Here is a 24,098-nt window from a genome sequence, read left to right as displayed (position 1 = left end):
CTGGGGGCATCTGGCATCCCTTGGGCCCCTGAAGGTTCCTGCAGTGGAGGTAAACAGGCTCCCCTGTGGCTCTGGGGGCATGGGCCCCTCGGGCAGTACGGCTGAGCTCCACACGCGTCGTCAACCGCAGCAGAAGAGTGGGGGGAGCAGCCGGGACCCTGAGCCACAGCCTGGCACCAGAGGAGGGAAGCAGCAGCAGGGGAAGGCAACGGAGCAGGTTCAAGGGGGAAGTCAGAGGGACAGTGAGAGGAAGGAGGTCAAGAGGGTGCAGAGAGAAAAGAGGAAGGAAGGGGGAGCAGAGGGAAGCAGAAGCTAGATGGGGGATGGGGAGGGGAATGTCAGGGTGGGAGGGCGGGAGGGTGCCAGGCCTGGAGTCAGGTCACGGGGGCTCTCTTTGGGCCAGCAGAGTCTTCACCAATGAAGGGTCCAAAAAAGAAAAAAGGGGCTGGAAGGATAGGCCGATCCCCTATTGGGAAAAGCTCAGTTCTTCCCTTCCCTAGCGGGGGGGGGGGGGGGGGGGGAGGGGGGCGCCAGGAATGGGGGGTCCATCTGTCCAGAGAAGAGGTGTCAGCTCCAAGTCCCCACCCTCTGCAGTGACTCCACCCTCAGAAGCCCCACTGCAGTGGGGTTGGAGGAGAGCCGACACCCCGTGAGGATGGGCACCCCAGGAGGGGGCCGGCACCACCCCAGAGGCAAGCAGAAAGTGGGAGCGATGAGAAGCACCCACCTTCGTGCACACACCTGCCCAGAGCCCAGCTCAGGCCGCATTAGCTAGTGACCCGTGCAGGAAATGAACAGAAGTGACAGGTCTGCACAGACTCACCAAAGTCCTGGCTGACCACAGAGACCAGGATGGGGGTATGAGTGTGTAGGGAAACAAACAGGTGGGAAGAGGTCACCGGCATGTGAAGGAACCCAGAGTGAAGAAGCCAGGCTTCCCATCCCATACCCCCACCTGATCCCCTGCCCCACTCAGGCTCCACAGTTTGGAGACGGTGGGTCCAAGTCTCCCATGCAAGGAGCCTCAGGAGCCCATGGGCCAGAGGCTCATCTCAGAAGTGACATCACAGAGTGACAGTATGCAGTTCTTGTTCAGAGCAATCTCCCCGGCTGCCCAGCCTATGGAAGGTGCCTGTGAACTACTGAGAGCCCCAGGTGGGAACCAAACACCCTTCCATGGCCTCAGGGATTGATGGACCTTGGAACATAATGTGTTTTCAGCCCGGCTTACACGAACAAGAGTTAGGCTTACTCTGTATGGCCTTGAGAGGGCAGAACTAGGTCCACAAGAGGGAATTTCAGAAGTTGACGCTAAGGAAGAATGACCCAGTGATTAGAATGGCCGTAAGAGGTGGGGAGCTCCTGACATGAATGGCATCTGAGCAGCGATGGAGGAACTAACAGGTAATTCACATATGGGGCGGGGGTGGAGCTGGCTGGAGGAGATAACTTTTAAGGGTTCCTCCAGCTTGGAGATTCTTCAGTCACAATACATCCTTCACGTTAGCCTCACTGACAGCTGGGGCTGCAGGAGCACAGCTGGTGGAGGGCAACTCCAGGGAGGGCGGCAAGGGACAGGCTAGGTGGGGCAATGGCCCAAGAGGCCATACCAAGGGCAAAAGGACCGGGAACACAGGTCACACTGGAACAGGGTGAAGAATCCCGGGGACTCTAACATTCCCTGGGAACAGAAATCAACCACCCGGCTCAGGGCCAGCAGACCTTAGGGTACTTGCTTGGGGTCCGCAGGCGTGGTGGAGGCCTAGGGACAGGACAGGAGACACAATCCAGTTTCTCTAGCATCCTCGGCCTGGAAGGAGGCAGCAGCTCCTTGTCAGCCTTTTCTGGCCCGGCAAACACCCTGCCTCCCGAAGCTGGCACTGACTGCCTCCTCCCAGCTGTCCCACCAAGTGGTCACCGGCAGCCTTGGTTTCCTCTTTAGGACCCAGCCCCACGTCCATGTCATTCCACTGAGCCTCTGACAGGTGGCACAGATGCCTGCGTATGTCTGCCTTCCCTCCCTCCCTACAGGATGAGACTTTGACGCGAGAGACCAAGCCTTGTGAGGCTTCTCTCTGCTCCCCGGGAGCGAGTCCAGCCCGGGATCAGAGCCTTGGTGTGGTTCCCTGCCTGCGAGGCCCCACAGGCCCTGGTAGCCAGCAGGATGGGGAAGCAGGGGCCAGACCGGGTCATGCAGTGGGGAAGCAAGCCCCCAGGCCTGGTTCTAAGCTTAGGTCTCTACTCCCGTTAGATTTTCTTTCGAGAAGGGCTGGGTGAGTCTCTACACGTGTGGCTTGCATCTTTACAATGCCTTCACTCCCATTATTCCGTGGGAGCCTGAAAACCGCCACAGAAGGTAAGCAGAGCAAGGATCCTTAGCCTCATTCTACAGAAAGAAACAGACTCAGAAGAGAGAAATGACTCACCCAGCGGTCAAAGAGACGGGGCCCGAAACCCAGATCTCCTGGCCCCAGGCCCAGTGCTCTTCCCATCAGAGCCTGAGGCTGAATGGCCGGGTGCAGATCACACAGCGGCTGCACTCCTCCCTGTATATGCATCGCTGAGCATTGCGGACAGAGGCATCTGCACCAAGCACTTGGTCACGGCTTGTCACGGGGCATAGTAGAGATAGCATCTCTGCGCGTGGGACCCAGCATGGCCAGGGATGAGAGGCATCCCTGGTGAGGGATGAGTGGCAGTGGCATCCTGAGGGCCACCTGGTTCTCTGATTTCTAAGTACTTATGAGGCACAGACAGAAAAGTACGCCAGTGGGAAGGAGAGGGTAGATCCTACGGGCGAAGGTCCTGAGGATCCGCCAGAGAACATGTTCCTGGCCAAGAACACCGCCTCCTGTCTAATATCAAGGAACCCAAGCTTCTTCCCCATGCACCTAAGACAGTTCAAGTAAGGAAGAGGCACCGGCCTTCCCTGCAGATAGAGGGCCAGAGACTTTCCCTGCAGGATCACTTCCGAGCACACAGAGCCATGAGCTTACTGCACAGAGGACACACCTCCTAGGCGAAGGAGTGGCTCGTGCTGGGTCTGGGTACACAGCCAGAGCAGTCTGAGAACCCCAGGGCCACTCATGGGGTCCTGGACTGGCACCTTCCTCCTGTGACCATTTCAGAGGTGCTAGGGGATGTGGTACGGACCACGGAATGTTGGCCAAAGCGTGTTTCCCTTCCCACGTCCCCCCTGCAGCACTGACACCCACCACCCGCTCTGGGGGCTGTGACGGTGGTCAGAAGTTGAGCTTCTTCAGTTCCCCAAGTCTGAGGCCCTTACTGCCTGCACACCTCCCTACCTCCTGCCCCCAACTTGCTCGGCAAATCCTTGTCCTATGGGTACCAAGGCCAAGTGGTCCAAAGGGGAAGAGGAAAGATGTACTATAAATTTATTAACAAGGCAATGGGTCCCCAAAAGGCCACCATCTGTCCCACAAATGGCCTAGAGATGAAAGTTAGGGTGAAATCCAGATATTTCAAAGCTCAAATCCTCTGAGTTCTCTCCAGTTGAGGACATAACAAGGAACCTTCATGGCCCGCATCTGCCTACGCGGCAGGCCCTTGGGTGCTATACGCCTTTGCGTTTAGAGAGGCTAGGGTGAAATGGACAGTTGTGAGTCCAGCCTGGACGGCTGAGGACCTCCAGCTTCCAGTGTTCCCCTGACCGAAGCCCCGCGACGGCGGGGTCCTGGTCTTCGTTGCTATTGTAACCCAGGTTCAGAATACAGTGGCACTTACTTCCCGTAAATAGGAGCTGAGTGAGTGCACCTGCTGTGTTTTTGTTTTTGTTTTTTTGCCCCAACCGGCCTGATGGTGCCCCCCCCCCCGCCCCCGCGTGGACACCCTGGGGACTGCCTGCGAAGAGGAGCTGATCTGGGCTCATCTGGGCAGGGGCAGGGACAGCGAGGGCCCCTGACGCCCTCCGCCCACCCCAGCTCTGTGAGAGGCAGTGGGGAGACGCTGTACTTTAGGGCAAATGACCTGGCGTTGAGTCTGGGCTCCGACCCCAGCCACTGCTGGCTTTATGACATCGGAGGAGTCAGTATATGAATTCTACAGTCTACAAAACAGGCCTGGCACAGCTCATCAGGTGACCCTGCGGCTTCAAAGGGCAGCCACGGGACGCAAACGTGAAAGCAGACAAGGGAAGATCTGTCCCCAGGTGTCCAGTGTCACCTGCGCACACCTATGCGCACAGACAGACACGGCTCTTCAAACGCAGAGCCCGTGAGAGAAGCTGTGTCCTCCTCAGCTCCAGATCTGCCGCTGCCCTGGGCTCAGCCTCGGCACCGCTAGGCACCTGCAAGCCCTTCCCAAATGAATGAACCAGCGAATGAGTAAGTGGATGAGCCGACAGCCCAGAATGAGCGACGCTGTGACGCGTGTATGCAGGACAGACGCCACCAAACCCAAATGAGCGCCCCCGGGAGGGCGGCGGTCGCGCCCAGACACACTTGGGCAGAGGGCACGGCCAGACTCGGGGTGCCCCCCATACACAGTGTTGCCAAGCACGGAGCATCCCCTATGCTGTGCACCCTTGCTGGGGATGAAGCTTTCAGGGGCTCTGGCTGAGGCCGGCCCCTCCCCACTTCCCACTCTTGGAGGTGCCACCACCAGCTTCTCCAGACAGAGGGGGTGTGCTCAGAGGCAGGGACAGGGAAGGGGCCAGAACACAGGGCGGGGTGGTTACCGAGGTTGACAGTGAGCTTCATCTGGCCCCCGTCCAGCTCGAGGCGCAGGGTGTCGGCTGACTCCCTGGAGGTGGTGGCCATCATTAGCCCGTAGGCCCGCTGGGACATGAAGCGCAGGGACACATCCTCTGCCTCCGTGTGCATGGCGTTCGGCAGCATGATCTTCATGTACATGGAGCCATCGTAGCTCAGGACCGTGGCCTCTGCCCCAGAGGTAACGGAAGAGGGAAATCAGGGCACGGCCGAAGGCCAGTGGAGGGAGAGGGAAAACCAAGAGGATCGTTACAGGGACAGACCCAGGGCTGGCCTATGAGGGGCACCCCGAGGAGGAAGGGGCACAAGGAGGGGCAGCGGGGACCCCTGGAAGGAAAGCAACCTCACCTCTCTCACAGACCCGCCCCAGAAAGCCGGTCCCAATGCAGTCACAGACGAAGCGGTTCCAGCCCTCTCGACAGATGCCCCCGTTGCGGCAGGGGGCAGACGCACACTGCTTCAGTGTCTCCCGGGAGCAGAAGGGGGCGATGCCCACCGCCCCCTGAGCTTCGGCCAGGCCCCGAAGATCTCGGCTGCGCCCGTCTATGAAGAGGTCCCGCACACAGCCCACGTAGCCAGCCCGGAGCGCCGCCGTCCACACCTCCGGGGGCAGGGGCAGGTCCACCCGCCCCCCCTCAGGGAGACCGCCCAGGTACAGCTCGCTCTCCAGGTCCAGAATCTCACTCTCCCCGGTGGCCAAGAAGGGCGTGCTGCGGCTGTTCACCGAGATGGAGCCTAGGGATCGAGGGAGAGCGGGCCTCAGTGAGGAAAGCAGGATCGAGAGTCGCCGCGGGCCAGCAAGGGATCCCGACCCCCCACCCCGCACCCTGCAGCAGCCCTAGGCCAGAAGCTCAGCCTTCCTTGCTGCTGTGGATGCTACTCGACAGAGATTCTGAGTTCAGGGACTCAGGTGAGCCAGCCCCAGCCCAGCTGCAGGGTGCAGTGGGCCTCTGTCCAGACTCCTCCTTCTGTACCTGAGTGAGTCCTCAGAGGATATACAGGAGGCGGACATGCCCAAAGGGGCTAGATCATTCGAGGGTCATTACCCCGGCCCGTCCCTTAGACCGGAAACCCGAGGCAGAGAACACTAAGGAGGCTGAGAGGTTTGAATCCAAAGCGTTTTCCCCCTACTTTAGTGACTGTATGTCAGGCACTTAGCACTTCATTTATGTCACCGAGTCGCAAGGTAACCCTATGAAATTGGCCCTTTATGACCCCGACTTGAAATGGCAGGTGAGGCTTAGGGAGATTGGGAGACCTGCCCAAAGCACCACAGAGGGTGAGGAACGGAGCCAAAGTGCCAGCCAGGCAGTGGGACCACAGAGCCTGCACTGTCCAACCCTCTGCCTGGTGGGCAAGATGGGTAAGCAGATCCGTCCTGGAGCCGGACACAGGACGACACCCAGGAGAGGGGATGCCAGGCACAGAGCTCCTACATACTAAGACTTCTTTGGAAGGAAAGGCTGGCTATCTTAGGAAAAAGATTTGGGATCAAGTAGGAGCTTCAAAACCTCTACTGAGATCTTAAGAAGCAGAAACCTATACATTAGAAAGTATTCTGTTTATAATTTTTTTCCTATGCTTTTTCCTTCCTCTCTCTTTTCCCAGGAAGAACTCTTCAAGAAATAAGAAGAAAAGAAAAGAGAAGAGAAGAGAAGAGAAGAGAAAAGAAAAGAAAAGAAAAGAAAAGAAAAGGTCTAGCTATCTCCATGAGGTTAAAGAGAGGTAAGGAGGATTTGGTCTACATTAGGCACAGGGGTGTCACTAAGGAAGCAGAATTAGTACCTCCTCTACAGACAGGACTCTATCTAAAGCATGGTCTCTTCTGCTCAAAACCTTTCCTGAACCAGAGAAGCCACTCCCCTGGGCCCCATTTAACATGGCCCTAGCTTGTTCTTCCCCGACAAGGTGTCAGATGCTCTAGGGTCTGGCTGCTACAACCCACCCTTCCACCAGCACCCCCCCCCCTCCAATATGGCCCTCCGCATCTCTATTTGTAGCAGACTCCCCAGATGCCTGCTCTACCCACCAGCTCCAGGGTCTCCTGGACATGGGCGTTGCCCAGCGAGACTCTTAGTAAATGAACCAAATGTGGGAGAAGGAAGAGACAAGGAAAGGAAGAGGTGGGAAAAGAGTGTATAATGGAGAGTCAGCAAGAGGAAATTAAAGTGAGTACAAGCTTGCTCCAAGATCCTTCTCCAAAACATGGAAATGGGACAACCCAAGTGTCCATCGGCAGATAAACGGACAAACAAAATGTGGCAGATACATACAATGGAATAGTGTTCGGCCACAAAAAGGAAGGACATAGTGACCCAATGCTACAACATGGATGAGCCTAAAACATGCTAAGTGGAATGAGCCAGACACAAAAAGACAATTATTGTGTGATTCCATTTACAGGAGGTCCCTCCATTTAGGAGGTCCCTGAAGTAGTCAATTCATAGAAACAGAAAGTGGGATGGTGGCTGCCAGGGACTGGGGGGAGGGGGACTAGGGAGTTAGTGTTTCATGGGGGTAGCTTTTCAGTTTGGGAAGATGAAACTATTCTGGAGGTGGACGGCGGTGATGACTGTACAGCAGTGTGGATGTCCTTAATGCCACTGAACTGTGCACTTTAAAAATGGTTAAAATGGTAAATGTTACGTGTAATTTAACACAATTAAAAAACAAACAGGGAAAAGGTCAAGGAGAGCTTTGTTGCGATGACTGCCCCAAGTCTGGGCTTAGGTGCATAAATGAATGTGGGACATCAGAGATGGCCAGAGCTGGTCAAACAGCGACCCAGGGACCAGCCAGACATGGTATGTGGGCTCTGGAGATCTGTGGGAGGCTAAGGAGAAGAGAGAGAGGGGTTCTCTGCAAGGCCTGGACAGACTTCCGATCTAGAGAGTCACTAATCACCTGTGTGGAGACCCTGGGAGGCAGCAAGTGCCCTGTGAAGACCCCCGGGTACCATCATGAGACAAAACCGGGGGATGAACTCATGTACTGTAAAGCCCAGGAAAGGCGACATTTCTCTGGAGAAGAGAAAGGAAGAAACAGCCAGCCACGAAAGGTTGATGCTTCCAGGGGCCACAGTGCTCCTGGGGGGGAGACCATCCTTCCACCCAGTCTCAAAGGTCTGGTGCAGTGACAACTGGGGAGCACAACAATTTAGCTGACGCTGGTAAGTGCTTACGCTGGATAATGTGTCAGCTCCCCTTTACATCAATTCGTTCTCTCATGGTCAACAAGATGGAAAAGAGGAAAAGAGAGCAGTGGGCAGGAAACAAGAGAATGGGAAAAGAAGACCGAAAAGGAAGAGTAAAGGGGTGGCTGGAAGCAACACAAGGTTTGAGAAACAGCACCTGCCTGGCCCGAGCACTCTCTGCCCTGCTGCTTTACCGTGCTAGAAGCCTCACCAGGTGGGAGTGTCAGGTTGTTTAGCGTCTGTGTCACCCCCAACCAGAGCCTGAGCTCCATGACAGCAAAGACCTTTGAGTCACCGCCATCCCCATCCCAGCACCTTGGACAGCGCCTGGCGCTCCATAGGTACTCGGTAAGAATTTGTTGAGTAATCAATGAAAGAGAGTTGCATGGACCTAGCTAGATAGAAGGGAGATGTGGTTGGGAAGTTTTGTGTTTTTTTTTGGGGGGGGGGGGAAGGAGAATGGGATGTCTACTCTGCGTTAGGCACGGTGCTAATGCTTTTACAGGTATTTTCTTATTTTCTTCTCTTAAGGACCTCCAGTGTAATGGATGTAGATAATGAAACTAGGGTTTTATAAATAATGAAACTAGGGCTTCAAGGGGTTGAATAAAGGGCCTAAGGTCACACACACAGTAAGTGGGAGAGCAGAGGTGCGACTCCAGGTCTGCTGACTCCAAACACTATGCTCCTTCTGTCAGTGCGCCATGACAAGGAGGGACAGCGAAGGGGCTGACAGGGCCAGAGGAAGGGGTAGGACAGCAGTGGAAGGGCCCTGGAAAGAATGTCAGGGCAGGGGGTGGGGGGGGGGAGAGGAGTGGCTGGGAGGAGAGTGGAAGGGACCAGAGGCCTCCTGACCTTTGCGCCCGTCCCTTTGGAAGTCCACGTGGCACCACTCGCCATCGTTGACCTTGCGGCTAGATGCCCGCAGCTTGATGCCCCCAGAGCCCATGTCCAGCAGCAGGTAGAGGTAGCCATCCAACAGCTCCATGGCAAAGTAGTCGGCCCGCTGGGCAGAGCTGTGGCTGCCGGCCCCGGCCCCGGCCCGCCGGCCCTGGCTGAAGAGCAGCAGCCCGTTGGGCTCAGTGGTACGGAAGTCTAGGGAGATGGAGCTGGTGCGTCTGGCACTCCAGCGGGGCAGCGCCACAAAAGCCTCAGGACTCTCAAAGGTCACGGGGTCCAGGGCAGCCACATCCTCACAGCGGAATGACAGGTCCCCCTGCAGCTTCATCTTGGGGTCCCCTTCCTTTGCCAGGCGAGACAGTTCCAGCTTGAAGTCATTATTCTTATAGACCACCTGCAGGGAGGGGTGGGGTCAGGGGTGAAGAAGCAAAAGCGGCTCAGGGCCTGGCCACTCCTGCCCAGCTGGGACCTCTGTTCTAGAACTTCGTGCACAGAGGCTGTGAACCAGCACCTCCCTTGCCCCACTTATTTTCCGGGTTCCGTCTTCCAGCCCAGCACTAGCGGGACAGCCCTCATTGTCTGCGGGACCGCGGTTCACGACAATGGCAAGACAATCTCTGCTACCACCTCGTTGACATTTTCCGATTGCCCAAGTATTTTTATTCACACTCTCATCTGCTTCTCACACCCACCTTAAGAAGTAGGCACTGACTACTCATTTTATAGATGAGGAAACTAAGAATTAGAGTGGCCAAAGGACTTGGCCAAGGTCACAGAGCTAGTGAGGGGAAGACCCAGGACCAAACACAGGGCTTTAGTGTTCACGCCCAACATTCTTTCCTCTGTACCGCAGCTGCCCTCCAGGGTCCTCTGAGAGGCTGGGGGACTTCAGAGGCTCAAGGAAATGAGAGAGAAGCTTCTTGATGGAGTCAGTGGGCCTTAGGTTTTGAATAGGAGAGGTCTCCCACCACCTTGGAAGGAACAGAGGAACCAGGCGGTTGGCCAGGTCCGACCAAATCATGCTGAAGACAGGGACCAAAGGGTTTCCTGGCTGACCCCAGACCCTTCCTAGACCTACTCACGTCCTTCAGGCAGCCCATAAAGTTGTTGCTGACGGGTGAGCCCGGTAGGTCAGCCGTGTTGGGACTGCCCCCAATGTAGAAGAAGTCATCAGAGCCCAGCATGGTGTAATCCTCCTGCGTGTAGCCTGTGGTGGTCAGGATCCCGTCCACTGAGATGGTCACCTGCCCAGCCCAGGGAGGGAGGGGGAGAGACAAGGAGACAACCGGCATCAACCCCCTGGGAAAAGCCACGGGCTGGGCAAGGGAGGGGCCAGGGGGCTGCGGGGGAGGGGGACCCCCATTTTTATGTCTGCTTGTCTTGGAGGAGGAACAGTGGGGGGGGGGGGAGGAGGGAAGGCAGCACAAGATTTGATGGTTTCAGGGTGGGCTAAGGCCTGCCCCACGGCCCCCAGCTCAGCAGGCAGTCGCCTGGAGGGTACTCAGAGGGCTCACCATGAAGTACACCAAGAAGCAGTTCCTGGAAATGGCTCCAGAAAGGAGCAGGGACCTCAGGACAAGGCCCCATTCTGGGGGGACGCAATGCACCCTCCCTTCCCTCCTCTTGAGGTGCTCTCTGGATCCTCATGTGATTTCAGAGCGTCTTTCATAAAGGAGGTCGAAAGACCAATTCACCTTGGATCTTGGTGGCTTTGCCTCGCCTGCAGCCCTTCAGAGCACTGAAGAGTCTTTTCAGTCTTAGCCCAGCAGGGAAATGGGAGACAGCAAGGGCATGGGAAGGGGGGCTCAGATACTACTGGGGGCGGTTGGAACTTCCTGAGGGATGCATAATGCCCTTCGCCCCTCGGGGCTGATTCCCACCACCACGACATCAAGGGCTCCCACTGGTCCATGCCCTCTTTCTGAGTCTGTCTCTTTACTTCCCAGGTCCCTCTGTGGCTCTCTCGTCTCCCAGGGAGAGGGTAACCCTTCGCCAAGTCACCGGCCTGAACTTTTTCTTCATCGTCTTCCCTACGAACATCACCCACTGTTACTCAGAGCCAAGTTAGGGAACAGAGGGTAACGGGGCTAACCTCATGACACCTTAACCCTGGGCTGAAGTCAGGTAAGAAAGCAACATGGGTAAGGATGGGGGAGTAATTCAGCATTCCACAGAGGTGAAAGGGGCTCAGCAGGGGCCTGATGAAGGCAGAAGTGACCTTGGGGAGCAGGGACAAATGCAGGAAACTCTCTGTCTACCCACTCCCCAAATGCCCACTTGGTCCCCAAAAAGTTTAGCCATAGGAGCAGCCCACAGGGGCTCCAGAGACCCAACAAGGTTGTAGGGGAAGAGCCAAGGGCTTCAGGACCACGAGCGCTCACTCTAGGAAGGCTGTGGCTTAGGGCAGTCGCCTGGGAAAAGCAGACAGGCTCCTGCAGGAGCCATCAGGAAGCTGGCTCACAGTGAACCCCGACACTGTGCTTCCAACAGACCACAGCTCACCCCCACTTCCCAGGCCCCAAACATGCTTTAGCACCCCCTTGTCAGGCAAAATCTGGAGGTTTGGGCCTTCCAGTCACATCCTGGGATGTCCCCACCCACACCAGTCCATACGCACATGCCACCAGCCATCTTCCCGAGACTGGTCTCCGGGGTTCCATTGTCACGGGGGTGGAAGGAGGATGTTAGGAATTCCTAAAGAACCTGGGCAGAATGAGGCAAGGGGAGCTTCCCCCACAGGGCCCCCGAGTCCCCCTCGTGCTGGGCTGGGGCCTCACAATGAGTGGGGGTACAGTTGAGCAAAGCGAGGGCTGAAGGCGCCCCCTCCTGGGAACCATCAAACCTTGTGCTGGGAGGGGGGCGGGTACCAGGTTCAAGGACAGAAGGCAAGGGGGTGTCTTTGTGGAAGGGGGCTGTTTGAAAGATTTTGAGTCTTGTCTTGAGGGGAGGGCTGGTCATAATGGTTTATTTCTTCTTCCCTCCACCCGCCCGAGGCTGGGAAGCAGGGATCTGGGTGGGAAAGGGAAGGGTCAAAGTATTAGTCACAAAAACATGCAGACAAGATTAGAATGGGCAGAAGGGAGCTGGGGAAAGGGCAGAAGGGGGCTGGGATGAAGGGACAGGATAAGACAGGGAGGGGTGGGAGGTGAAGGGTCTCCTTGGGGCAAATTCAGTTCTATTCTGCCCTGCACCTCCACTCCACTCGTGATGCTACACTGAGACCAGGAAATGGGCCACTAATGAGGTCCTGAGCCTGTGTCTGGTCACCCCAGTTGGAAGGTCAGCGCCTGAAGGGCAGGCCCCCGGCATGACATGTCCGTGTAACCACACTAGTCCCAGCACAATCCAGGGGCACATCATGGCCATTAAAGGTGAACATCAAGTCACCTTGTGACCCAGGGAAACAGTGGGCTCTCACTGCCTGTATCCCATCTATAAGCCCAAAGCCTCAGGAGCCTCGAGTGAACAGGCCTCCATCCTCCAAGACTGCTCTGGTCATGTGCCCCTGCTTCTGTGCAGGGGGAGAGCCCTTCCAGCCCCCTCAGCCACTAAGCTGTGTCCTCCCTCTCCAGGCCCAGCAGCCAGGGCACCAGCTGCCACCTCCCCCACCCTATGGGCTCTCTTTGGCCCAATCCATGCAGTGAGCTCATCTGCCTTTGCCATTCTAGAGTCAGAAGGACTCGACCTTTGGGGGGCGCTCTCCTCAACTCCCCTTCAGACTAGGCATGAATCTGACCTTGCCCACTACAGCTTTATGCAAATCACTGCCATGGGGCGCCTCTTTTGGGGAAAAAACCACCCTCCTGTCTGTCCCCCAGATTTACAACTATTTTTTTTAGAGCAGCCCTGGCCCAGGGGCTGGGGGAGAGGGTAGCAGGAGACAGGGTAACATACGGAGGTGCACGGAGGAAGGGCGGTCAGCCTGGGGGTGGAGGAAGTTGAGGGAGAAAGGGGGAGACGGGCACTGGGTGGAAAGGAAGCCAAGAGTAGGGGGGTGGAGGACGGTCTCTGGGGAAGGCAAGGAGGGAGATGACGGAGATTAGTAAAACCCGACTGTTCCCTCAGACAAATCAAAGTCCAGACACAAAAATGGCAGGTTCGTTAGTAAAAGCAGGAAACAGGGGAGTAATTCCCCCGTCCCCCTCCACCCCAGGGGTTTGTGTTGCCCCTGCCCCCCAAGCCCCCCCTCCCCGTGCAGCTTCTGGAAGGGGTGGGGCCGGCGGGGGAGGAGGGCAGGGGGGCCGTGCGACAGAACAGCCTCTGCAGCTAGGGCACATGCAGGTTAGAGGGCCACGGGTGGGGGGCCAGGCCCAGCAAGAGAGGTGAGAGAAAGACAGCCGCAGGTGAGAAGGCATGCGGGGCCAGGGGAGATGGGGAAGAGCGGAGATGGAGGTGAAAGAGCTGTGGGCGCAGGAAGGAGAAGCTTCCTTCCAATGGAGGAGGGGAGAGGAGTCACCGTGAGGACAAAGACATCTATGGGTGGAGGAAAAAAGGGAAGAGACATGAGGCTCAGATCTTCCTCACCAGAGAGTGACTCAGACCCTCATTCCCACCACCCATTCACTACTGGTCACTGACCCAGACACACCTGCTCACACGCCACATCCTGCTGGAGGCAGTGGGAGGACGTCCCGACCGCTCATTTCCAAGCAGCCATCTTTCCGTCATCAGGACCACGGCTAGCACCCGAGACACAGCAGACACTCCGCACTCGACCCACACCAACCCATCAACGCAGACAGGCAGGGCCCTGACTGGGGACTGAGTAGGCCAACGGGAATGAGCCACAGCTCTGCCCTGGAAGAACCAGACCCAGCTAGGGAAGAAGGGGTGGAGCACCGAAGACGTGGAAGCCCAGCCTCCCTCCACGCCCCAGGAGCACGGAGGGTGGCTGGAGGTGGCTACCAGGGGCAGCCTACGACCTGGGCGGGGTCTCAACCCTCCCTGCCGGGCCCACCTCTCTTCTGCTCTGCTGGGCTGGGCTCCTCTTAGGGAGGCTGGTAGGATGTGAAACCGGGCTCTATAGCCCCTCAGGTACGCTCCGTGCCTATCATGACCCAGGAAGAAAGGCTGAGGAAGAGGGAAAGATTCTCTGGCATCATCCGGATCCCTTCCCAGCTGCCTGCTAGGATCACAGGGTCACTGACCTCCCCTTCAGGGGAGAATAATATTGTGAGCATGGGTGTTTCTGCCTTGTGGATGGGCTAGATGGGTTTCTGGGATTTTGAAAGCCATTGACAATGTATGCAAAATTGCCTCCTTAGTCCATTGCCATCATCAAATTCTCAAAAGGATCTATGAGCCAAAGATGGTTAAGAACAACTAGTTTAGGAAGAACAACTAGTTTAGGCAGAAGGCCTGGGCTTCCCTTAGGATTGGGTGGGGCGGGAGTAGGGCAGGAAGACAGGGGAAGGACGGCTGAGGGAGGTCATGCATCCCTGCTACATGTTTAAGTTCAGCCATCTGTTTGTGGTAGGGAGAAGCTAAAGAGAGAATCGGGTTGGAAATAGGAAGACGACTTAGCCAGCAGTCATGGCCTGACAGCGAACCCTGACGTTTGAAGCCTGGGACTAGAGGAGAAAGACTCCAGGCCAGAAACCTTGAGTTCCTGTGCAACCTTTACCATTTTCCAGAACAATCTCTGCCTCTCATCTGTAAAAGGGGTTCAGTGACCTCCATCGCCCACACTTCTTCCAGGCTGACCATGCAGATTAAATGAGGTAACCGAAGGGAAGGCACCGGACCCTTCCATAACTGTCATGTAGTCCTGGGTTTTCTCTAGGCCTCAGTTTCCCCCTCTGTTAACTGAGAACAATCTCTGATGTCTCAATCTGGGCATTTGTCAGGTTTAAATTATATTCAGACTGTGAGAGCTGTTTAGAAGAATCACAGACCCCAGTGTATGCACAAAGAGCTATTTTTATTTTTACAAGAAAACTCTGGGGGCAACTGGGTAGCTCAGTCTGTTGAGCGTCCAACTCTTGGTTTCAGCTCAGGTCATGATCCCGGGGTGGTGAGATCAAGCCCCGTGTCAGGCTCCACACTGAGCGTAGAGCCTGCTTAAAATTCTCTCTCTCTTCTGTCTTTCTGCTTCTCTCCCTCTCTCTCTCCAAAATTAAAAAAAAAAAAACCAAGAAACAAGAAAACTTCCATCATCCTGACCACATCTAACCCAAACCTTTCAACTGATTGGCCTTTTTGGTCTGTATTCACCCTCTACCCAAGGAGAAATGCTCAAATAACAAGAAAAGAGACCATATACAAATGCATTAGTAAGATAAATGCAAAACCAACAGGAACCTGGTTGAGGAATACCTGGGAATAATAAGAAAAGGGTGAACCCCGTCTTTTTGGTGCCCCAGGCTCTAACTCCGGTCTTGGCCTGAAAATGCTGATCCCTGGGACAGGTGTTTGAGGGCTTATGAGGCTACTCAGGGCGCCGAGAGGCAACCAGCTCTGATCGTCAAGCAGTGACGCTCACACCATGGACTTTAAAAACTTCAAATTTAGCGGGAACCTCCCTTGCCAAGGCTGAAATCAGACAAGGCTGTTTGCCTCTTAACCAACTTCACCGTGTTACTCCGTCTTTCCTCCTCCTCCCCAGGCCAACTCCTGAGGCATTCTGGGGTTTCTTGCAGTTATTTTGGGGACTGATTCCTAAGAAGGGATGATAATAGCGTCTCCAGTGGGGCCAGAGATGATGTATTCTCCAGGGTTCGCTATAGGAAGGGGATCTCTTCTTTACAAAACATCCTCACCCTGGAAACACTGAGATAATCAGTTAACGTGCTACGAAGATTAATAAAATTATGGTTCCCTTTACAGAGCACAGACGCTTTCACTCCCATTACCCTACTTGATCTCCACACTGACCCCATGAAATAGACAATGCGGGTGTATCATCACCCGTTCGGTAGCTGAGGAAACTGACCTTTGGCTCAGGTCCATGTGGTCAATCTGTAACTGAATTGAGACCAGAAGGAAGGTCTACAGCACCCTAACCCCTAGATGGTATTCCCCGGGTGTTTGGGAGTGTGCCACGTGGGTTTATCTTGCCTCCTTTCTGTCCCCAAGGTCACAGGTTGGCTGTCCAGGGAAGCTCTGTAAAGAAAGGGTTCCAAATGCCCGGCTCCTGACAGGCACTCAGTGGCCTGGCCTGAGGGGTGGCCAGCACCTAACTTCTAGAAGCAGCAGGTGGAGAGCAGAGCCTGGGATATGGGGTGGTGCTGGGACCACCACGTGGTTCCATGGGAACGTCAGGGTGGCTGGGAGTGGCCAGACGAGGTCTTGGAGCGGGGAAGGGCGGGGCTGGCTGTGGCGGTGGGCACTACCTCGGGGACAGGGCAGAGGACAGGGCTACCGTGGGTCTGTGGGCGCAGGGACACACGGGTGCATGGAAGCATCAGGACAGGCCAGACGTAGCCTCACAGGTGGAGCCTCCTGGGGAGGTGGGGGGAGCCACTCAGCCCCGGAGCCCCAGCTATCGAGCTTCCCTCATCGCCAGCCAGCCACACGGATCTGGGAGGCTCGGAAGGCCAGGCAGCTGCCCCAAGCAGCGCAGGCCCCGCGGGAGCAGACACATCCATCTGCAAGGTCCCCAGCCTGGCGCTCAATCACTCTGCATTATTAATAGGCGATGAGTAACCGCCGGCTGCTGCAAAGCCAGGACGGGCAGGCACGAGGGAATCCCTGGGGATGGCACACGGCACAGCCTGCAGGCGCACGCTCCGAAGCCAGGCAAGGAGCAAAGAGCCAGCCCCAGCTCCTTCCCTGCTCCTGCCATCACGGCCCCCAGACCTCAGGGCTGGCCCCCGCGGCCCGCCTCCACGCGGAGCCCTTCCCCGACTCCAACGTACACACGGTCCCGCGGCCCCCCTGCTCACTCCCGCGCTTGCACGTGTGGAATCACCCGCAGAAGCCCCCACACACACACACACAGCACGGTCTCCCACTAACACCCCCTAAATGTCACACCAACATTTACACACAGCCGCACCCACACACCAACACACACCAGCTGCGTTTACACAGACACCCACATCAACACTCACCGGGACTGAGCCCAACCCAAACAGCGGAGCTTGGCAACAACTAGCCTGATTCACCCCTGCTGCACCTCCTCCTCTCATCCCCTCAACAGGGAAGGTAACCACCCTGTCAGAGGCCATGCAGGACAGGCACGGGGCACAGATCAGGGGAGATGGAGGGGAAGGAAGACAGTGTGAAACACAGTGTTAGTCAGAGCGGCAGAGTGGTGGGGGAGACTGGACGCTATCCCTCATGGGGGGAAAGACCATTCATGCCATGCAGATGTTGGGGGGGGCAGACGGAACCACGAACCCTCAAGGCTGAGGAGTGAGGGAGGGGATGTCACCTCTTCCCTGGCAGCCAGCACGGGACAGCCCCCAATCTGGTACAAACTGCCGATCTGAAAGCGCTCTGGACTGGTCCCAGGCCGCTCTGCATCTCACAAGGCCATCCCCCCCTCTGGGGGGACTTGCCCAGCTGGCTGCCCCCGGAGGTCTCACTCCCAGCCCCCTCTCCCAACTCGAGGGGCCTGTCCGGGAGCTGACAGTGAGCAGAGAGCATAGCATGTCATGGGATGGTGTTTTCCATGGATTTTCAGGAGACCAAGAAAGAAACTAAATCAAAGAGAAAAAACGAGGGAGCGGGGTTGGGGGGGGGGGGGGAAAGGAACAAAATAAAGCAATAGAAATAAGCAGCCTGGCATCGGGGCTGGTCTAACCAGAGCCGATGAACATGGGGCCTGCCCCCAGGTCTCTCTCTGGCCAGGAATCTGAATTCGGGAGTCGGGGTTATGGGGTTGGGACAGGCCAAATTCCTCGATTTCCATTTGCCTTTTGGATTTGAGTTTGGACCAAAAAAGAAAGAAACGGGGAAAAAAGGAAAACTAGAAGAGAGAGAAGCAAAATCTAAAGACTGTCCAGGACGCCAAAAACAATCAGAAGAGCAAAATAACCAAAACCAAAGGGGGAAAGGAAACAAAAGAGGGAGAATCGAACAGCTAAAAAAACCCACGGCAAACCAAACGGTAAGACAATTAGAGTGATATCTACCAGATAATGCAGTTTGTTTACCATAGCGTGTCCAATTCCTGCGTGCTTCACCGGAGATATGGGGGAGGGGGTGGGAGGGGCCAAAAAAAAAAAAAACAAAACAACAAAGACAACAACGAAAGAACAGAACGGAAAGAAAAGAAAAATAAAATGACCAACTGTGAAACTCAAGGAAGGAGGAAAATTATATAGCCATATATATTTGGTTGGTTGTTCAGACCCTCCCACCTTAGGCTTAGCGGCAGTATTTTTGCTTAAAGAAAATTAAATTATAATGGGAGGGAGAAATAAAACACACACAAAAATTAAAGCCCTTCTTCTCCCAATCGCCCCCCCCCTCCAACCCCTCCTCTGGATTCCTCTGCCCCCCCCAACCCCTCCCGGAAGAGCCGGCTGCAGAGAAGGGGAACAGTTAAAGACCTTGGTTAGTAGAGAAGAAAACAACAAAAGAACTGGACCAGGAAAGCAAAGACTTAAAGATGGCCGACATTCCGCAATGAGACAGAAAGGTTAGTTTGGTTTTTCACTCATACCTCACCCCACCTGTCCCTGCCCATCCCTTGGTCCCCTGGGTTATAAGCGTGTTAGTAACACACACAGAGTCGGCAACGGGGTTTTCCAACAGAGGGTGAGAGAGGGAAGGCAGGGGGTTAAGAAGCAGACCCAATTATGCAGTATTAGTAAGTCCTTTCAGCTGAAATGTTAGGGAATTGAAGGGAAGGTTGGGGGCGGGGGGGGGGGGGCGGACAAGGGGTGTGAGAAAGGGATGGGCTATTGACTCGGGTAATGGACAATGGGTTGTTGGCTAACTGGTCAACCAGATGGCTTTCCAGAGAACTGGCCAACTGGCTGACCAGTGAGCGTGTTGAGTTAATGGGTTAACTGGTTGGTGATGGGCCAGCTGTCAGGCTGGGAGAAGAGTGGCCAGTGCCCTAGAGAATCATCACAGGACTGGCTAGAATGAGAGGTCATTTCATTTGGAGGCAAAGGGAAGAGGTTCCCAAGGAGCAAGGGAAGGGATACAGGTGTGTGCTTTCTGTGGGCATGTAGGACAGGCAAACTGATTCAGGGAGTCATGGAGGGGAGGGGGCAGCTCCTCTTTTACTGGTTCTCTTCCGTGAGAAAAGAAGAGAGATAAGGGTCACCACCAGAAGAGGGAAAAGGAAACCTTGCCCTCCACGGGCTGGCACTGGGCTCACTTTCACGGCATACCTAATCCCAAACCCGCCTCCCTCTCCTCCCGCTCTCCCACTCATAGCTGACCCGTCCTTCCTGCCTAATTTGATTGTTCAGAGCCCATATTTCCCCCAAAGTTCCCCAGGTTCTTCAAACACCCCACCCCCATTCTCTGATGCTCCTCTGGGCAATCATCCCTCCTAGAATCAAGTACCCCCCACCACCACGCCTGTAAGTCCCTGGAATTGGTTAACATTTTCCCAGCAGCCCAGCCTCCTCCCATGCACACCCCGTAGACCCCTGAGCCTCTCCTCCCCACAGCCAGCACTGAAAATCCATAACCCCCACACACCACACCAGAAAAAGGGACACAGAGGCCCACCTACCTCTAAAACCCCTTACTCCTCCCTAAGCTGTACGCTGGCCTCTTCTATCCCAGCCTCTAGAGTCCCTACCCCCATGTGGCTCTTCTCAAGGCCAAAGGCAAGGGCAACAGTCACCTTCAAAATCAACCCTGGTCTCTGTGGAGGCAATGTCCGTGGGACTTGAGGCAGCTGCACCGAGAGTATTGGAGATGATGGGACACCATTGTGTGATGTCCACTAAATACTAAACTACACCCCTGAGAGTGTGATTTCGAGAAGTCTTCTATGGACAGATCCATTCGTGACAGCATTGTTATAACCAGTGGGCACAGGACTAACTCAGCAAGACAAGTAATAAGGGCCTCATATAATGAAAAAAAAAAAAAAAAAAAAAAACAGAATTCAATATTTAGCAGCCAGAAGAAGGGCTAAATGACCAATACCAATTACTAGCAATGCAGAAGCAGTTTCCCTAACAGGGAGGCAAGAGTCTCAGGTCAGGTGCAGTGACAGGTGCAAGAGGCTAACCCATAATACGAGAGTTAGCACAGCCGGGTAGTGGGACTGTCGTGAAGTGAAGAAGCCAACTAGTCAGGACAAGGACCGATTGGTTCCCGGGCAGCTAAACCAACCGCATCCAAGACAAGAGTTTTCTGATGTCACCGACTAGTCCAACAACGCAGGGGGGAAAGGTGGGGGTGTGGGGGGAGGGGTTGGGGGTACAATTCTAACTACTACTACTACTAGTTTTGAATGAAGACTGGTTGTGGAGACTCAAATAAGGGGGAGAAAAAGAAGAGTTTTCAACTTTCTGGGACAACTTTAATATTTAACAAGCAGAACAGCAAATTAAGAAACGGGACTGAGAGGGAAGAGACGTGCGTTCAAAGCCCGGGACTTCCACTAATGTCAAGACTATCCTGGCTTCCTCTGAAAAGCAGCAAGGTTGGAGTTGGCTGAGACGGGGCCGGGTGCAGAGCCCAGACCAAGGCGATCGTGGCCAAATTAACTAGAGTGGAGTTTGCACTGGAAACCATTCCTGGTGGCCTGTGACACAGCACAAGCCCGTGCCTTCCCAAATGCCAGGACCTGGAATACGGAGGCTTCAGACTAGCAGATGAACGATAAAGGCTTTTCCCCACTCACAGAATCAGAGGGCTCCTGGAGTCCAGGAGCGTAAGAACGACAGTGCGTGAGGAAGGAAGGAAACATCAAGTCATTAAGTCACAGAGGGCAGAGGGCAGCCATAATATCCAGTGGTAATCTACCCCCCTTCTCCACCCTGAACTCTGCCCGTCGCTCCAGCCCCTCAAGAAAGCCAAGACCAGGATTATACACTCAAATCGCAAAAATCCGGATGAAGGCCATCTTCGTGGAGCTTGGGCAGGAGAAGCTCGGACAGAGAAGAGGCGCTCGCTCTGCTCAGGGCTCGAGGGGGCCCATTTTTCAGAGAGACGAGCAGAACACTCAGACGGTCTCAAGAGTTGGGAACATCCAAGAAGGGCAGATCCACAAGACAAATCACATAGTAGAGCCGCCTTTGTATTTCACACCAATTACAGCGGCCGGGCTCTCCTTGGGAGGCAGAGAGATGGGCGCGGCTGCAAAGTCAGACAGACTTTCCAATTCTACCGCTTCCTAACTGGATAACGTTGGGCAAGTTCTGTAACCTGCTGAGTCTCGACTTGCTCACTGATAAGAATGGGAATACTCTCTCTCTGCCCCTCCCCCACTCATGCTCTGTCTCTGTCTCAAAAATAAATAAACATGGGGGCGCCTGCGTGGCTGAGTCAGTTAAGCGACTGACTTCAGCTCAGGTCATGATCTCTCAGTTCGTGAGTTCCAGCCCCACGTCAGGCTCCGTGCTGACAACTTGGAGTCTGGAGCCTGTTTCACATTCTGTGTCTCCCTCTCTCTCTGCCTTCCCCCCTCATGCTCTGTCTCTCAAAAATGAATAAACATTAAAAAAAAATTTTTTTTTTAAAGAGAGAGAGAAGAAATGAATGCAATATGGAGCACACGGAAGGAATACGATCCTTCTAACCTTATCAAGGGCTAGAATGCAGGGTCTCCTGAGGGGGCCCGAGGGGGCACGCCGTCCTGGGTTAGGAACCACTGCTCTAGAGACAACAGGACCCAGTAAATTATTCTTAGAAGCCCTGAAAAACAGGCAGGGGCTCCAAGGGCCTGGTGAGAAAGTACTCAGCCGCAGGCTAGACCTTGAGTGAGGATGATGAATCCAGACCACAGCCCCGAGGCTGACCCGGTGATGGTCACAAGGGCCGAAACAGAATAGCACCTCGTGTTTATGGGTGTGGACTGGAGTCCAACAAATCCCTCCAGAAACCCTTCCCCAAGAGTGCTCTCAATCAAAGCCTTTAAGTGGACACCCTCTTTGGCCCTGAAGGCCTGTGTTCAGGTCACCATGACCGGGCTCTGCTCTGACTCATCGTACAAGAGGCCAGAAGGAAGTGGTTCCCAGCAGTTCCCAGCTTGAGCCCTCAACTCTGGGAGCCCCACAAGGAGGACACCACGGGTCGCTGTCCACGCTCGGTGCTGCCGAGGCCAGGCTTCATCCCCTCTGGGTGGCTTTCCTGCCTCCCAAGCCGCAGACCTTCCCCTCCTCTTGGTGTTCCACAAGGTCCTAGAATTTTTCAGGACCCTGCTGCTCAACGGGCGCACGCATGAGCTTTGCTCTGCTAACTTTTAACAGACTCATCCTGACTCCTCGAGAGCAGAGCTGGGAGAGAAGAGACTGTCTTTTCTCCCCCTCTTTTCCCCGCTGGTTTGTCAGTAGTGACAGCACCCGTCCAGCAGAGGGAAAACCAGCAAGGGGCACAGAAGCAACCCCCCCCCCCCACCGCCCTCTCCCGCAAGTATGACAGGTGGGCACGACGCACTCGGGTTTGCTCAGATAACAGTGACAACACAGGACAGCCCTCCGACGGGATCGGAGAACGATGTGACAAGGAGAGAGAGAGACACTGCACCGAGGAGGGTCCCCCCGCACCCGGGCAGGGGGGGCACGGAGAATAGGCACGTGGAGAGGAGCCCACGACAGGTGGCAGCAGGCAGGGTTAGTCCCAGAGTCCTCCCGGCAGGGGGGAAGGCACTAAATGAGGAGGATTCCCCATTAGATCATCACCCACTGGGGGTGGAGAACAGGTAGGAAGTGTGACGGCAGCCAGGATCCCAACTCCCATCAAGGAGACTTGCGATGGGGGGAAGGGGAAGGGGAGGAGGAGGAGGAGGAGGAGGAGGAGGAGGACAGCGAGGACCAAGACAAGGAGAGAGAGCGGAGAGTCAGACGCCACACAGCCAGATCGAGGCAGTAGAGGGAAGGAGAAGGGCTAACCCGGCAGCAGCCGAGCCTCCGGGGACAGAGACGTTCCACGTTGCTGGTGACACTCGGCCTGCTGGCAATGCAGCTGGAAGACGCTTCCCTGCCACAGGCTGTGAGACAAAGTGGTGAACCCGAGAGAAACGGACCGGCGGGAGGCTGGCCCCCTGGGCCCTGCCTGAGCGAACAGAGAAAGGAGCCAGGAGGTAGAGACAGGTACCACCTGGATACACAGGGACCCCTCAACAAGGGTCTGGCTTGGGCTCTGCTCGAGGCAGGAGCTTGTCAGGGCTGGAAACAAGCTGGGACGGGGTGGGGGCGGGGGGGGGGTGTCACTGCCAAGGCCAGAGACATGGCCTCACCTGCTCTAGCCTCCCTGGGCCTTAGAAATGGTGGAGAGGGGGCGCCTGGGTGGCGCAGTCGGTTAAGCGTCCGACTTCAGCCAGGTCACGATCTCGCGGTCCGGGAGTTCGAGCCCCGCGGCAGGCTCTGGGCTGATGGCTCGGAACCTGGAGCCTGTTTCCGATTCTGTGTCTCCCTCTCTCTCTGCCCCTCCCCCGTTCATGCTCTGTCTCTCTCTGTCCCAAAAATAAATAAACGTTGAAAAAAAAAATTTAAAGAAATGGTGGAGAGGCCGCTACTCAGAGGACAGAACTGAGGCCCTCGCCAAGCGGCCAGTCTGGGAGCGGGGGCTGAGGAGACACTGCAGAGAAGAGTCTCGTCCCTCCTGCAAGAGGCTGACCCGAGAGTCCCGTCTGGGCTCCTGCAAGGGGCCTGGGAGCCACGGCAAGATAGCCACGGATTGCTGGGGCAGCCAGGGAGGGAGAGGAGAAAGGGGCGTTCTTCCCAGAGTGAGGTGGGGCTGAGCGTGTGCTCCCTCACACCTGCTGCACCTCTACCTCGCCACCACACCCCTGCCTCTGCCCTGGAAAGGTCCCGCCTGAGGGCAAGCCACACCCTGTCCCTACACTACCCCAGGCTTTCATCTGCGCCTTGCTGCCCTAGAGTCAGGATACCCACAGCTACTCGGCCAATCCGAAAGGCCCTCTTGCCAGGTCACCTGACTTCTCAGCCCCCAGCCCTTGAAACCCTAGCCACCCCACCGGTGTGAGCCAGACCCTTCCCCTTCCCTCCGGCTCCTGCCCCACAGCAGCTCTGGGCGTCCCCTGAACTTGGCTTCCTGGTGCCTGCATCCTGCCCGCTGCCCCCGCACTCCCAGGCCCTCACAGCCCGAGCCTTGAACTTCTCCAGAACCACACCTGGCTGCCGGGCCCCCGACGACCCCGTGCCAGGCTGCCTTCTGTCCCCACCCCCGTT

At 55.8% G+C, this 24,098-nt stretch overlaps 1 protein-coding gene and 1 long non-coding RNA gene across 9 annotated transcripts in view; one reads left to right on the top strand and one right to left on the bottom strand.

Annotated features, from left to right (window-relative positions):
• NRXN2 (neurexin 2) overlaps positions 1-24,098 on the bottom strand; it is a 99,437-nt gene that overhangs the window by 48,391 nt on the left and 26,948 nt on the right. For all 8 annotated transcript variants that reach the window (XM_047879277.1, XM_047879278.1, XM_047879283.1 and 5 more), the window contains 4 exons: positions 9,906-10,067; positions 8,779-9,217; positions 5,079-5,465; positions 4,697-4,900 (listed from right to left, as the gene is read on the bottom strand). In XM_047879277.1, the coding sequence (XP_047735233.1) occupies positions 4,697-4,900; positions 5,079-5,465; positions 8,779-9,217; positions 9,906-10,067 (1,192 nt within the window). The remainder of the gene's footprint in view (positions 1-4,696; positions 4,901-5,078; positions 5,466-8,778; positions 9,218-9,905; positions 10,068-24,098) is intronic.
• LOC125177178 (uncharacterized) lies at positions 6,374-14,797 on the top strand. Its single transcript, XR_007156524.1, has 3 exons — positions 6,374-6,455; positions 10,770-10,947; positions 14,300-14,797. It is a non-coding gene; the product is annotated as an uncharacterized LOC125177178 (long non-coding RNA).

Source organism: Prionailurus viverrinus, chromosome D1, assembly GCF_022837055.1.
Source record: "Prionailurus viverrinus isolate Anna chromosome D1, UM_Priviv_1.0, whole genome shotgun sequence".
In the NCBI taxonomy this organism is placed as follows: domain Eukaryota; kingdom Metazoa; phylum Chordata; class Mammalia; order Carnivora; family Felidae; genus Prionailurus; species Prionailurus viverrinus.
The sequence above is the reverse complement of the archived record's forward strand: the minus strand, read 5'-3'. Positions and strand labels throughout refer to the sequence as shown.